The sequence below is a fragment of the Microcebus murinus genome, chromosome 18 (genome assembly GCF_040939455.1).
Source record: "Microcebus murinus isolate Inina chromosome 18, M.murinus_Inina_mat1.0, whole genome shotgun sequence".
Taxonomy (NCBI): domain Eukaryota; kingdom Metazoa; phylum Chordata; class Mammalia; order Primates; family Cheirogaleidae; genus Microcebus; species Microcebus murinus.
Window position 1 is genome coordinate 52,776,147 of NC_134121.1, and position 17,006 is coordinate 52,793,152.

At 33.9% G+C, this 17,006-nt stretch overlaps 1 protein-coding gene across 3 annotated transcripts in view; it reads right to left on the reverse strand.

The window, feature by feature from the left end:
- ABCA5 (ATP binding cassette subfamily A member 5) overlaps nt 1-17,006 on the reverse strand; it is an 87,647-nt gene that overhangs the window by 44,113 nt on the left and 26,528 nt on the right. For all 3 annotated transcript variants that reach the window (XM_012747414.2, XM_012747413.2, XM_012747415.2), the window contains 6 exons: nt 15,273-15,441; nt 12,639-12,697; nt 4,273-4,383; nt 2,004-2,179; nt 1,293-1,412; nt 123-261 (listed from right to left, as the gene is read on the reverse strand). In XM_012747414.2, coding sequence (XP_012602868.1) covers nt 123-261; nt 1,293-1,412; nt 2,004-2,179; nt 4,273-4,383; nt 12,639-12,697; nt 15,273-15,441 — 774 coding nt within the window. The remainder of the gene's footprint in view (nt 1-122; nt 262-1,292; nt 1,413-2,003; nt 2,180-4,272; nt 4,384-12,638; nt 12,698-15,272; nt 15,442-17,006) is intronic.

Here is a 17,006-nt window from a genome sequence, read left to right on the forward strand (position 1 = left end):
TTTTTTGTTATGAACATACAACATTAGGTAACATAGTTTCTCCATTTATTCCTCAGGATTTAGCATCTCTATGTCCACCTTCCCTTTGACCTTAATTCTTCAAAATAAAGCAAAAATCTCACCAGCAAGAATGTCAGCTTCATCCATGAAATGAGTAGTGAACACCGTCACCCGATTGGCTTTTCTGTATTTTAAAAGATTCCAAACAATATGGCGAGAACAGGGGTCCATTCCAGCTGTTGGTTCATCTAGCAGTAGTAACTGTGTAAAAAGGGGTAGGGAAGGGCAGGGAATCCTCAGAAAAACTAAAATCTGTAAAATATATGTAAACACTAAAAAGTTTCCCCATTTCAAGCTACTATTTTCAATCAGAAATATATCTGATCTGAGCTTTTCACTCATATTTAAGTTCACATAAATTTTAAAAATTATAAGTTTGGCATGTGAATATTTTCCTAGGGTTAATCCTAAAAGACTAACATCTGTAATATATAAGTATAATAACAATCAGATAAATAAAAAGAAAAACATATTGCTCGCAACCTTAGCAATTAAATTTGTAGATGTAACAACTGCTTTTTAAAGATGTTCTATATTAATTCAAGGGAAGCAACTTGTTCAAGACTATTTTTAATTTTAAAAACACAGTGGTGGGGGCTGGGAGGTAAATTCTTTAACATAAGGCCATAATCCAGAGTCATCCCCAAGCAGCAATGGGGAATGTGGCTGGATAGTGGGGATTGGGGATCAATGAGTAATTATCCTAGCTGCATGCCCTGGCAGCTTTCTTGCACTGTGCAAAGCAGTGCATGAATTGTTTCCCTGTTTCTACAGGGCAGGCAACAGCACAAAACAAACACAAAGCAGCAGGACAGTGACAAATTGAACTATTTCTCTGATTTTGTTCTATTTTTAAACTTCTATTATGAACTTATTATAAATATTTTTTAAAAACTACAGAGAACAATACAACACTGTTAAAAACACCATTCAAATTTAACCAATGTTATTTTTTAAAATATTTCCTTCAGATCATTTTTTAAAGACATAGAACATGGCATAACGAAAGTCCGTATCTTCCATTCCCCTCCTAAAGGTAGCCAGTATCAGAGAGATATTATATATCTTTCTGATTTCAGTTTTAAAATCTTGTTAATATGATTCCATCCATGATAACATATAGTATTTTATGTATGTTTAAACTTTACATAATGTATTATATCTTTCTACAATCTGCTTTTTATTCAACATAATTTAAAATGATTTCATCTGTAAAGCTAGTATTTATTTACCTTTGGATTCCCAAGAACAGCAATTCCTAAAGACAGCTTTCTTTTTTGACCACCACTTAATTTGTTAGCTTGGTTATCTTTGATAGCCTGCATGTCTAAATCTAGTAAAACCTTCTGCACCTGTAAAAGTAAAGTGTAAACAAGGTTATTTTAACACATCATATCATTTATGTAATTATCAATATTACTTTTTAAGTATTTTAATCATTTAAGTAATATGTGTTAAGTACTTTTAATATCAAATTTAAAAATGTTCAATTAGTATGGAACTTAATTTTGACATATATTTATATATAATTTTGAAAATAACAGATAACAAGATTCTTGAGGGAAAGATCTGTTTTACTTTTGTGCCTTCCCGAGTAATGCGGAAGGAATAAGATGGGATCATGGCGAAGGCTCTGAATGTATGTGGTTGGAGGAAGAGGAGAATAGTGAGGGATGGAGCAGGGCTGGGGGAAGAGAAAAGAAGGAAGAAATGAGACAGGGGAAGGGGAGGAGAGAGGTGAGTATCATTCAGATGAAACAAGAACTATTTTATGTGTGCTATAACATTTAGTCCAAATTCTAATTCTTTGCAATGACTATGTTTACTGGCTCAGGAAAGGTTTTATATTTAGATTTTCAAACAAATTTTTATTGCACAAGTTATTTCAAAAAGTTATTAATTTACAGGAAATAAAAGTAAAGATTTCTATATGAATAACATACTTCTTGTATTATACTGTTGGGTGGTATTCCTTTGATTGAAGCCAAAATTGACAAATTTTCTTCTACTGTCAGAACATCAAAGTGTATATCTAACTGTGGACAAATGCCAATCATTTTTCTTGCTTCAAACATTTCATCTATTTCTGAAACTCTGTGTCCATATATTGATGCAAACCCTAAAAGCAAAATATATACTTAAATATATATTAAGTACATTATTTTAAAATGTATATGTTTAAAAGTATCCTAATAACTTTTTCAATTATAATAGACGCATAAGGTAAGAATCAACATAAATTTAAAAGATACAACACATATCCTCATTTTCATATTAGTATTTCACTTATATTTTGATCTCATTTTTCTTCACTTACTGGTCATATTACATAGTGGGAAGAACAAGAAACTTGGAAGCTTAACATTAAACATAAATATCCATTGGTGCATTATTTATACTTATATTCCAGTAACAATTCTCCAGACATAGTTTTATCCTAGCTAGCTGTGTGATCTTGGGCAAATTACTTAATCTGTTTGAATTCCAGCTTTTCTTTTATGAACTGAATACTAATATATCCCACTTAAGAACTGTTAGATCGGCCGGGCGCGGTGGCTCACGCCTGTAATCCTAGCTCTCTGGGAGGCCGAGGCGGGCGGATTGCTCGAGGTCGGGAGTTCAAAACCAGCCTGAGCAAGAGCGAGACCCCGTCTCTACTATAAATAGAAAGAAACTAATTGGCCAACTAATATATATAGAAAAAATTAGCCGGGCATGGTGGCTCATGCCTGTAGTCCCAGCTACTTGGGAGGCTGAGACAGAAGGATCGCTTGAGCCCAGGAGTTTGAGGTTGCTGTGAGCTAGGCTGACGCCACGGCACTCACTCTAGCCTAGGCAACAAAGCGAGACTCTGTCTCAAAAAAAAAAAAAAAAAAAAAAAAAGAACTGTTAGATCAGTGTGATAATATATGGAGAATTGTAACAAAAACCATGAATTCTTTTTTTTCTTTTTTTTTTTTTTTTTTGAGACAGAGTCTTGCTTTGTTGCCCAGGCTAGAGTGAGTGCCGTGGCGTCAGCCTAGCTCACAGCAACCTCAAACTCCTGGGCTCAAGCAATCCTACTGCCTCAGCCTCCCAAGTAGCTGGGACTACAGGCATGTGCCACCATGCCTGGCTAATTTTTTCTCTATATATTAGTTGGCCAATTAATTTCTTTCTATTTATAGTAGAGACGGGGTCTCGCTCTTGCTCAGGCTGGTTTTGAACTCCTGACCTCGAGCAATCCGCCCGCCTCAGCCTCCCAGAGTGCTAGGATTACAGGCGTGAGCCACCGCGCCCGGCCTAAAACCATGAATTCTTATAAAAATTAAAGATATTATGACCACCAAAGAATGACACATTAAGAACAAAATCAAACTAATTTTAAAAGTTAAACTACATTTAAAGGGTTGAAATGCAGATTCAATATAATTTAGCCCTTTTGGGCCAGGCATGGTGGCTCACACCTATATTCCTAGTACTCTGAGAGGCTGAGGCAGGCAGGAGGATCACTTGAGGTTAGGAGTTTGAAGTTGCTGTGAGCTAGGCTGACGCCACAACACTCTAGCCTGGGCGACAGAGCAAGACTCAGTCTCAAAACAACAAAACAAAACAAAAAAATCGGCCCTTTTGTAAAGTAATATATTAATTGTACTGCCATCCTATTTGGTAATTGTGAAAATGTGGGGCTGCTACACTGAATTCTCACCTACAGAACAATCACATATCAGAACTATACTTCTGAGGTACTGCTCTTAAAATTCTATTTTAAGAGATGGTATGGACATTTATCATAAAGTTTTTTACTATTGCTACACATTTAGAAATCTGTATTTTCTCAACCTAAAATAGTCTATAAGTCTGATTTAAATTTCAACTAAATTACTGATTTTTCTTTCCTTGTAAATGAAGAATAAACACACATGTAAACAACATATATATGTATACACAAATACACACACACATAAAGATGTGGTAGAAACATGTACAAAATTAGGTCCTTTTTACTTTATTAAACATGATGGAATCATTTTTATTTTCTATTAAAAACAACCAAATGTGTGTAGTCCAGAAAAAGAGAAAACACCTTTACAGATACAAAACTAGGTCCCAAGTCATTGAGAAACATCATTTAGTGTACATTCCATGGATAAATAATCATATTGTGAACTTTGGTTAATAACACTAACAAAATGAAGTAGGAGATTTTTTTTTTTAAGTCAGAAAACTCACCATCAGAAGGTGGGCATAGTCCACAAAGAATATTCATCAATGTACTCTTTCCTGTTCCACTGTGGCCAAGTAATGCAGTAATCTGACCCTCATATATATCAAATGACAAATCTAGTTCAGGAAAAAAGAAGACTTAAATGTGATTTTTATTTCTATTCAGATATTCAAGGCAATTCATAATACCTGTGCAATCTTAAAGGCAATAAATTTATAGGCATATTTAAAGTAACCAGCATATTTGATAGCATATTAAATAGCTTATTTATTAGAGTCAATGGTATGAATAGTATGAAAGTAAATAAAAATAAACTTTATTTTTTCATACAGTAAGATTTAGGGGGGTACACAAAATATTTGGGAGTTTTCTGTATACTGACTTTTGAGAATTCCCAAGACAATTAAAATAAATAAAAATTTATTCCCAAGCATATTATTTACAGGCACTTTACATATATTGGCAAAAAACTAGAAATTAACTAATAGTACCAGAATGGCCTGAAAGGTTCAGTTTAATGCAGAAATATCAATGGATGGATACATAAATGAAGGAAGGAAAACAGGAGATAAGGGTCTGAAATGATGAAGCAGAAATGATTAGTCAAGACTCTAGGCTAAGAAGGCTAAAATATAAAACAAAACGGAAAAAGTTTCACATCCCAAGGCCTGTAATCCAAGTTAAAAGAAGGAAGGTAAATGGCAAGCAAAAAACAGTATCTTAAAGGTACAATGTAAGAATTGCAGATGTAGCAAGAAAGCCAAGGGAAGACCATGAATATAATTATCTCAAAGAAGCAAAAAGTGAAACACTGATAAACTGCATACACAAACACATACATATGTAATTTGTGTCTCTGAACTTATATAACTTAATAAAGCATCCTTTTGAGGTATAATAGTTACTTCACAGAAAAATAAAAGCAAAGTCAGGAGAAGGAAAGATGAGGCCAAAAAGCAACAGAAAAGACAGACAATAGAAAGAGACCTATACGAGATGCAGATATTGGCACCTTACAACAAAGCTTTTAAAATAACTATGCTATCATGTTCACAAGTGAACGCAGGCAAACAACTAGAAACTATAAAAAAACAAATGAAAAGACAAAAACTTAAACAGATATTAGGTCATTAGTTTATTATATCTCAACAAGAAGCAGTGCAATTAATCAAAGTATGTGGCGGTTTTAAACCATAGATTGACACAGTTTTGCCATCTTAACAATAGCTGGTTTATGCCAACAGTGAAGAAGTCTAGAGAGCAAGTGGCAATGAAATCGTGAAAAGCCTTTTCCAACAGGTTGTTGAGAACTGCATATTTTTCCTTGCATGAAGTGGTCCAAAGTCTGAAAGAAGTGGTAGGCCCTTGTTGCAAGGTCTTGTGAATATGGTGGATGACAGAGTTCCCAAGTCCAGCTTCTGCAGTTTGAGCAGCACTGTTTTTTACAACATGTGGTCTTGCAAGAGGATTGCACTGTCTCTACTGACCAGCTACTTAATCACAAGCATCCTCATCATTTCATCCAATTAGTTGTAGTAGACATCTGCTGTAATCGATTGACCAGGTTTCATGAAGCTGTAGTGGATAATATCAGAACTGGACCACCAAACAGACACCATTAGCTTTTTTTGATGAATATTCAATTTTGGACTGTGTTTCGGCACTTCATCATTATCCAACCGTTGTGCTGAACACTTGAGATTGTCAAAAAGAGTCCATTTTTCATCACACATAATAATAAAGTGTAGAAATGGTTTGCCTTTATGTCATGACAGCAAAGAAAGGCAAGCTTCAAATGATTTCTCTTCTGATGCTTGTTTAATTCATGCAGTACCCATCTATTCAGCTTCTTTACCTTGCCAATTTGTTTCAAATGGTCCAGTATTGTTGGAATAGTAACATCAAACCTTGCTGCCAATTCACATGTAGGCTGAGATGGATTCGCTTCCACTATAGCTTTCAGCTCATCATTATCCACGTTGGTCTCAGGTCGCCGTGTGGCTGATTTTCAAGATTAAAATCACCATAACAGAACTTCTCAAACCATCAATGTACTGTGCATTCATTAGCCACATCCTTACCAAATACTTCATTGATATTTCTAGCTGTCTTCACTGCATTGGTTCCACGATGGAACTCATATTGAAAAATAACATGAATATTTTACTTATCCATGGTTCCACAAAAATTGCTCTTAAAAAAAATCTGAAAGATAATCATAAGCCAAAACATGCATTTGAAAGAATCAGGATGTACTCTCACAATAAAAAAAAAAAAAAAAAACTCAAGAAGTGTCCAAGTGAAATGTCAGAGATATCAACTGTCAAACTTAGAACTTAAGGAAATTGGACCTTTCATACTTAATGACCTAATAAATTAAGATTTCAAAAGATAGTTTAGCTTACTTATTAGACCCAACTAAAGAAAAAAATTAGTGAATAAGAAAAGTCAGGGGAAAAAATCTAGACAATAGCACAGAGGCAAAAGAATAAGCAATTTAGATTAGAGAATAAAAAATAAATGGAATAAAATGAAAAGTTGTCACATGTAGTAATAATAATCCTAAAGTAAGAGAAAAGAGAAAACAGGACAGAAGCAATATTAGAAAAGAAATGGCTGAAGATTTTCTAAAACAGAAGAAAGACATCAAGCCACAGATTCAAGAAGCAGTACACAACCAAAGCAGAATAAATGTAAAAACAAACAAAAAAACTCCTGAAGTACACTGTAGTAAAACTGCAAAAATATACTAAAAACCAACCAGAAAGATCTTTAAAAATAGTCATGGAAAAGGTTATAAACAGTACCAACAACAGAGTAATAATAAAACTGATAGCTCTCTGCAGCCTAAACAATGGAAATAAGAAGACAACAGAATTACATTTTATAGCCCTGAAAGAAAATAACTGCCAAGATTAAAATTATACACTCACACAAATACCCTTCAAAACGAAAGGTGTAAAAAAGATATTAAAAAAAAAAATGACCTGCATTAAAGAAAGTACTAAAAGATCTTCATGCAGAAGGAAAATTATCCTAGATGGAAGATCAGATGTAGGAAGTAATGAAGATAAATGAAATGTTAAGTATACTGGTAAATCTAAAGGAACTTTTAAAAACAATATTATCTTTGGTTTAAACTACATGTAAGATTAAAATACATGAAAATAATAGTATATGAGTTATAGCAGGGATAAAAAGTAAGGTCCTAGTCTTCCTTATCTGGAGAATAGTAAAGCACTAATTTATTAGTCAATAATCAGTCAAAGATGTTGAACAAGTAATTACTATTATAAAAGACATGTATAACTAAGAAGTTAGTAAAGGGAGAAAGAAAAATGGCATAATGAAATATACTGAATTGCATCCTCCAGCTAGCCTACTGGAGGATGAAAGATCATGTAGAACAGGCAAACAACCCCACCTACAGCCCACTACAGGAATTAGCCTGTTAACAGCCAACTATGTGAGGCCAGTCCCAGATAAACCACAAGGTAACTTAAGAATTCTCCAGCCAAACCAGACTCCTTAGGCATAGTAAAATAGCGGTTGCCTTAGCTCATTAAGCTTTAGGGTGGTTTATAACACAGAAATAGGTAACTAATTCCATATCAAGAAGCTACAAGAATCAGGACAAATTAAACCCAAAGAAAGTAGTAATACAGAATAACAAAAATAGTAATATATAAATCAGTAAAATGCAAAGCAAATTTTAATAGAGAAAATCAACAAAGCAAAAGGTTGATTCCTTAAAAAAAGGGTAATGAAATTAATAAACACACTGTAAGATCTATCAAAACAATTATAAATTACAACTAATTTTGGCAATTTAAATGAAATGGACAACTTCTTTGAAAATAAACAACTCACCAAAACAGACATTATGGTGGAAATTGACAAGCTGATTCTAACATTTACATGGGAATATAAAGACCCCAAAATACAAAATTTAAAGTTATCAAAACTAACTATAAAACTGCAGTAGTGGCCGGGCGCTGTGGCTCACGCCTGTAATCCTAGCTCTTGGGAGGCCGAGGTGGGCGGATTGCTCAAGGTCAGGAGTTCAAAACCAGCCTGAGCAAGAGCGAGACCCCGTCTCTACTATAAATAGAAAGAAATTAATTGGCCAACTGATATATATAAAAAAAAAATTAGCCGGGCATGGTGGCGCATGCCAGTAGTCCCAGCTACTCGGGAGGCTGAGGCAGGAGGATCGCTTGAGCCCAGGAGTTTGAGGTTGCTGTGAGCTAGGCTGACGCCACGGCACTCACTCTAGCCTGGACAACAAAGTGAGACTCTGTCTCAAAAAAAAAAAAAAAAAAAAAAACTGCAGTAGTTAAAACAATGTGGGAACAAGGATAAATAGATCAGTAGAAGAGAATAGAAACCAAAAGCTAAAAGATAACATATATAACCATTTAATTTTCTTAAACAGCATTACTGAGATATGGTTTATAATAAATTATATATATGTCAGTAATTTAGTAAGTTTTAACATGTATATACAACTATACAATCATTACCACTATCAAGATAATGAACATAACCTTTCCAACAGAAAATTCTTGATGCCCCTTTAAAACTTCTTTCTCCTGCCTCTTACCACCCACCTCTGCCCACCTCTAGGCAAGCACTAATCTGTTTTCTTTCACTATAGTTTTTCTATAATGTTATATAAAAGTATATAGTATGTACCCTGTTGGGGTAGCTTAGAAATGTTGGGGTGACCTGGAGAGACTGCTGGTGTAGAAACCTCTGCAGACATGACAGTCTGTATAGCTGTGGCTATTTTCCAAATGGTAAGGACATTCCAAGGACAAGGTGAACTGAAAACAGTTTCTCTCCTGGGGCGGAAAACTGCTCCAGGATTACAATCAGGAACATCCAACCTGCTGGAAAACTGGACTGGCCATGATCCCAAGATTTATGTTCTTATTTTATTTTAGGCTAGAAATAGATTGTGCACCTGGATATCTTACTCAGTGGATCTTTAAAGCCGACCTGAATGACCTGTACCTGGTTATTGTAATCTTTCTAGAAATCTTTAGAACTTGTTTGCATGTGGGATCTCTATAGAACATTGTTTGCTTGTATGATTTAGGATGATCTTTTGTTCTTAAAATAAATGAGTGAGAAATTACTCTCAAGACTCTTGGTTTGGAAAGCCTTGAGTCCCCTGACCCCACTCTTTCTCCTCTATTGTCTCATTTCTTATTCCTGCGTGACACCCTGTTTTCAGCCCTGCCAGCTGGGGAATCTCCTGACAATACTCTTTATGTCCGGCATCTTTTACTTAAAATAATTTGAGATTCACCCATGCTATAGATTGTATTAATAGTGCATTCCTTTTTATTGCTGAATAGCATTCCATCGTATGGCTATACCATTTGGTTTATCCATTTATCTGGAGATAGACATTTGAGTTGTTTCCAGTTTTGGTTATTACAAATAAATTTGCAATGATCATTTATGTATAAGTATTTGTACAGACTTATGCTTTGATTTCTCTTGGCTAAATACCTAGAAGTGAAATGGCTAGATCACATAGCAGGTATATGTTTAACTTTTTGATAAACTGCCAAACTATCTTCAAAAGTAGTTGTACCATTTTACATTCCCTCCAGCAGTGTTTGAGAGTTCTTATTCTTCTACATGATCACCAATATATGGTATGATCAGTCTCTTAATTTCAATCATTTTAATAAGTAGTGATATCTGATTATGGTCTTAATTTGCATGGCCCTATTGAGCAATGATGTTGGACATCTTCTCATCTGCTTATTCACTACCTTTTTTCCTTCTTTGGCAAAAAGTATATTCAAATATTCTGTCCATTTATTAATTAATTGGATTATTTTCTTAACATTGAGTTTTGAGACATCTTTATATACTCTGGACACAAGTCCTTTATTAGATACACGATTTACAAATATTTCCTCCAGGTATGTGGGTTTGTTTTTGTTTTATTTCTTTAACAGTATCTTACAACAAGATTTTTTAATTTTGATAGTCCAATTTATCAATGAGCTATTTTATGATTTATGCTTTTGGTGGTATATTGAAAAAACTTTTATCTAATCCAAGGTCTAACAAGATTTCTCCTATTCTTTACTCTTGAAGTTTTACTGTGTTTGGTTTTACATTTAGGTGTATGATATATTTTCTGTTAATTTTTGTATATGGTACCCAGGATAGAACAAAGTTCACTTTTTTCTGGTTTTTGTTTTGTTTACATATGGATATGTAACTGTTTCAACAACATTCATTAAAAAATCTATCCTTTAGTAAATTTTTCCATCTGTGTTGAAAATCAGTTAACCATATATGTCTATTTCTATACTCTCTCCTCTATTTCATTGATCCATTTTTCTGTTGTTTTTATGCCAAAACTACACTGTCTTGATTACTATAGCATTTATATGAAGTCTTGAAACAAGGTAATGGTACTCCTACAATTTTGTTGTTCTTTTTCAAAGTTGTTTGGACTATTCTAGGTCATCTGCATTTTTATATAAATATTAGAATTGATTTGTCAAAATTTACAACAAAAAAAAAGCCTAATAGATTTGTGGTTGAGTTTGAATCTACTGAAATTTGGGTAGAACTCACATCTGAACATTGAGTTTTCTGACCCATGCACATGGTATTGCTCTCCACTTATTTAAGTCTTCTTCATTTCTCTTAGCATTGTTTTGTACTTTTCAGAAAATGAGTCTTTGACATCTTTTGTATGATTTATCTATTAAGCATACAATGTTTTTGATGCTATAATAAATGATATTTTTAATTTTAATTTCTGATTACTTGTTGGTAACATATTAGAAATACAATTAATTTTTCTATGTTTATTTTGTATCCTGTCACCTTGTTAAACTCACTGTTTAGTTCTACTAATTTTCTCATAGATTTAATCAGATTTTTAAAATAGATAATCATGTCAACTGCAAATAAAGTTTTATTGCTTCCTTTCTAATCTGGATGCCATTTGTTTCTTTCTCTTGCCTCTTTGCATTGGCAATAACCTCTAGTTGAATAACTTACATTGAAAGTGATATATAATCTAAAATGTTGAATAAAGACTCAAAAAGCACTGTAACTATAAAAGAATTGATTTATAAATTGGACTTCATTTAAATTAAGAACTTAAGTTCATCAAAAGACACTATTAGCAGAATTAAAAGGCAAGCCTCAGAGACTGGGATAAGATATTTAAATATCTATTATCTAACAAAGGTGTTGAACCCAAAATGTAAGAAAAACTTAATAGGTATTTCACAAAAGAAAACATCCAAATACCAATAATCATATGAAAAAAGTGATCAACAACATTAGTTATTGGGCAAATGCAAATTAAAACCATATTAGCAATATACCACTATACCCTACTTACTTAGTTAATTTGCTCCTCAAAAGACATTTGGCAAAGCCTGGAGACATTTTTGGTTGTCACAACTGGGATACAGTGGTTAGTATGGGCACCTAATGGGTAGAAGCCAGAAATGCTTCTTGTGATGGTTAATTTTATGGGTCAATCTGGCCAGGCTATGGTGCCTAGTCATTTGGTCAAATACTAGTGTAGGTGTCACTGTAGATGTCAATAACTTTTATAATCACCTGACTTGAAGCAGATTACCCTTGCTAATAATGGTAAACCTCATCCAATCAGTTTAAGGCCTTAAGGGAAAAACTGAGATTTCTTAGAGGAGGAGTTCTGACTCAAGAATATAACATAGATTCCTGCATGAGTTTCCAGCCTGTTGACCTGTCTATGAACTTTGGACCCAAGATTGCAACTTCAACTCTGTCTTGAGTTTCCAAATTACTGTATGCATTTTTGGACTTACCAGGCTCCACAACCTCACGAAGCAATTTCTTAAACTTCTACCACCTCTCCAACTCTGCCCTCACACTTGTCCTGTGTGTGTCTGTTGTGTGTGTGTATTCTATTAATTCTGGAGAACACTGACATAACACACTGCTAAATGTTCTACAATTCTCAGGATGGTTCTACACAACAAAGAATTATCAGGACCAAAATGTCAGTAGTGCTGAGGTTAAGAAACCCTATGTTAGGCCAAAAGAATTTTTAAAAAGCAACTAACACATATACACATGCATAATAATAAAATGAAAAAGAATATAGACTTGTTTGAATAATTGAGTATTTGCCATCTTAGCAAATATTACTTTTTGCCCTTACAATTTTAATGTTAGTTTTATTACAGATATTAATCATTTAAATAAATGAAAGGATCTTTAAAAGCAAGACAGAAAATTATGGCAGAGAAGTTTAAATTTTCCACAAGCTAGGCAAATTGCTTTTCCATTTGTACTTTAATACTATGGACTAAATACTAGGAAAGCTACTTACTTCTCAAAGCTTCGACATTTTCACCTTTCTTTCTGTATGTCTTCTGAATACCACTGATTCTGAAAAACAGTTTTCTATTTTAAGTATTTAAAGCAATTTATAAGTATTTAAAGTATGTGTAATATTTTTTATCAAAGCTGTCATATTTAATAGGAATAATAAGGTACCTTCCTACTAAAACAAAAAATCAAAGAAAGTTGACAATAACTATAGTTGACCCTTGAACTCAGGAGTCAGGGATACAAACCCCTCACACAATCAAAAATCTGAATATATAACTTTTGACTCCCCCAAAACTAAACTACTAATAGCCTACTGTTGACTGGAAGCTTTACTAATAACGGAAGCAATTAACACATATTTTGTATGTTATACATTAATACTATATTCTTACAATAAAGCTAGAAAATGTTTAGAAAACTGTAAGGAAGGTAGTTTACAGTGCTGTATTGTATTTATTGATACTATAAGTTTACACCATTTGTTTACAAGATAAATTGTATGACATGGTAGGAAACCAAAGCTGCAGACCTTAATCTATGCTACATATCAAACAAGTCAACTATTTTTTAATGCCATCACTTTTCTCTGCTTCTTGGGAGCACTTCCAGCATCACTAGTCACACTTCCTATGGATCTCATGGTGGTATGTATTCAAGGTTCACAGTACTACACTAAACATGATAAAAAATATACAAGAACCACAAGAGATTACTTTTTATTGTGATATGTAATTTACTGGAGAGATGAACTGCTTGCAAGGAGACAGTGACACACAGTGTTAAAGCAGATACTTGCAACAGTTAAGCTTACTGCAATTGGAGGTGGCTACGAAATTATAGTACTACAGTATAGAGTATAGTTAATTTTATGCAGCTATGATTTAATACTGCATCTTCATGTTTGTTTACATTTCTCTTGACTGTGAATGGCACTGTGTATGGTAAGTCTTTAAGTTTTGGTAAAGTTTAACTTTCCATAACAGATTTGTGTATATTTTATGGTATTAAGTGATAAAATACACTCACATCTACATATATTTTATGCATTCATGACATACCTAACCTTTTAATTTTTTTGCTATTCTTCAAATTGTTGCAAATCTCCAAAAAATTTTCTGATATATTCATTGAAAAAAATCCGTGAATAAGTGGACCTGTGCAGTTCAACCTCATGTTGTTCATGGGTCTACCATAAACTTATTTCAAAGAAGCTACAAGAGAAAAGTACAGCATTCCTCTCCATTTTAAGTGCCATTCATTCATTTTTCATGCCAAGTCAACATCTAAAAATAAGTGATGATGCATGGTGGTGCATGCATACAGTCCAATTACTCAGGAGGGGGAAGATTGCTTGAGCCCAGGAGTTCAAGGTTACAGAGAGCTACAATCATGCCACTCCACACCAGAGCCTAGGCAATACAGCAAGATCCTGCCTATATATATATATAATATATATATATACATATATGTGTGTGTGTATAAAGAAGCATTTGATTCACACAGTTTATACATTTCTTTTCATCTGATTAATCAAATACTTGTTACATCAGTGAATGGGGATATAAACCAGGTGTTATTTAAGGTCAGCACACATTTCAAACCATTCTAAATGTGAAAGATTCTCTCAATTCCACCTTACATTTTTTTATTTTTTTAAAGAAACTAATGGTTTTGTTAGTTTAAATTTTATCCTTGAGAAAGAAGACCAATGGCCCACTGATTACATCATCTTAAGAATTTTGAGTCTCTGCTTTTATATTTTTCTTAAATTTAAAAAACATACTTCATTTTTTAAATTTTTATTTCTTTTCTTCTTCGTTTTTTAAAATTTGCTAGTAACAGATCTAGCAAGGAATAGTAACTAATTTCTGTGATTCTTAAAAATTAAAGAGATATTCTAATTATGTCACAAAACCCTAAAGTTTTAACAGAGGATAATATATGTAGTATAAGACAATGTAGCATGAATAAAATCACAGAATATTTGTTCTGTTTTGAATTACAAAATGGGAAAGCCTTTAAGATTAATTATATAAACACTGGGTATTATTACTTTTAAAAATTTCCACTGAAACATAAAATTTCAAACCTAGCAACAACTTTATTCTAAATGGCTGCAAAGAAAAATAAGAACATAGGCCAGGTGCAGTGGCTCATGCCTGTAATCCTAGCACTCTGGGGGGCCAAGGAGGGAGGATAGCTCAAGGTCAGGAGTTTGAAACCGACCTGAGCAAGAGTGAGACCCTGTCTCTACTAAAATAGAAAGAAAATTAATTGGCCAACTAAAATATATAGAAAAAATTAGCCGGGCACGGTGGTGCATGCCTGTAGTCCCAGTTACTCGGGGGCTGAGACAGCAGGACTGCTTGGGCCCAGGAGTTTGAGGTTGCTATGAGCTAGGCTGATGCCATGGCACTCTAGCCAAGGCAACAGAGTAAGACTCTGTTTCAAAAAAAAAAAGAAAGAAAAGAAGAACATAAAAATAGCCTTTATTAATACCATGTTTTAAAATCATGAAGTGCCTACCAAATCTAAGACACCATACTAACATACATCTTTAAAGTACAGAAGTTAAATGTGGTAGGTTCTATCAGCAGCTCTTATACCTAAATTGCCAAAGACTGAATCATACCTTATGGCTTCTTTTCCTACAAATTCTGAAGAAACAGGCTCAACAACTTCATTAAAACTAATATTCCCATTAACATTGCCCTCTGATAACTCCTTATAATTTCTTTTGCTCTTTGACCAATATGATGGCTTCAGAAAATATAAAGATGATCTCCGTAAGCCAAATTCCCCTGAAAAATAAACATTAAGAAACTGAATTATCTTAGTTTTTAAATCATAAAGGCAGTATTTGAAACACATGACAACCTACATCTAAAGTGCACGTATCATTCCACAATGTATACATATTTCCAAAGATCATGTTGTACACAATTACTAATTTTTTGTCATTTAAAAATAATGAAGTTTAGGCTGTGCGCGGTGGCTCACGCTTGTAATCCTAGCACTCTGGGAGGCCGAGGCGGGCGGATTGCTCAAGGTCAGGAGTTCAAAACCAGCCTGAACGAGACCCCGTCTCTACTATAAAAATAGAAAGAAATTAATTGGCCAACTAAAATATATATATATATAAATAAATATAAATTAGCCTGGCATGGTGGCACGTGCCTGTAGTCCCAGGTACTCGGGAGGCTGAAGCAGTAGGATTGCTTGAGCCCAGGAGTTTGAGGTTGCTGTGTGCTAGGCTGATGCCACAGCACTCACTCTAGCCTGGGCAAGAAAGCGAGACTGTCTCAAAAGAAAAAATAAATAAATAAATAAATAAATAAATAAAAATAATAAAGTTTAGGTATAAAGTATGAAATCAACATTATGTGAAAAAATCAAAGTTTTATTCTAGTCCATAAATAATTTCAGAGCTGATGAGAGTTCATGGGGATATAAAGGTGACCAAAACACATTTTCTATGCTAAAGAAACTTATATCTTTATGTGTACAAGTATATACCAAATGGCTAGAATATAATGCAGGCTGAATGAGCTCAGGCTTGAATGAGTGCCATCTTAGATGGTTTTTGAACACAGGTAGTATTTAGAAAAGAGGCTATAGTTCATTGTGAGACTTTACAGAACTAGGAGAACAACACAGCAATAGGACTGAAATATGAGGCTTAGAAATGGTAGACAGTAATAACTGCCCACACAGCATGTTCCATTTTTCCCCTTTCCCCCAGAAAAACCTGTACCCCTCATTTTTGAAATATCTATTCTTCTTTTAGGGTGGCCATATGTTTCAAAGGGATCTCATCCCAAACACAGAGTAGATTCTGATTCATTTAATCGGTACTCAGCATTCCTCTGGTGACTGTTACTGTTCTAGCAGCAAGCATGTAATCAACCAGATAGAAGCAAAGGGCTTAGCTGGAGGAAGATGTGCATCCTTCCTCTTCCACTGGACATCAACAAAGAAGCATAACACCCAGTTATTGCTTACAGCCCTGAGGAAAGCAAATCTGCCAGACTGAAACAAAGGTGGCAAAAACACAGAGAAAGTAGGTCCCTGATGACATAGTTGAGCAAGTCAACCAACTTGGAATCCATCTTATCTCTGTATTTCCTTTTAAGTGAGACAGTTAATTTCTCCTTGTGTAAGCCAATTAGAAAGGTTTTCTGTTAAGAGTAGCTAAAAATAGTCTGATGTACTGCATATACCTTTAAATAGGTAAATAAGACTGTATAGACAGATATCAAGTATAATAATGAGGATGAGGAGGATAAGAGATTACATATACAGAAGTATCGTGGAAGACATTAATATATAAAGAGTTTCTATTTAATTCACCAGAATATGCCCAGCA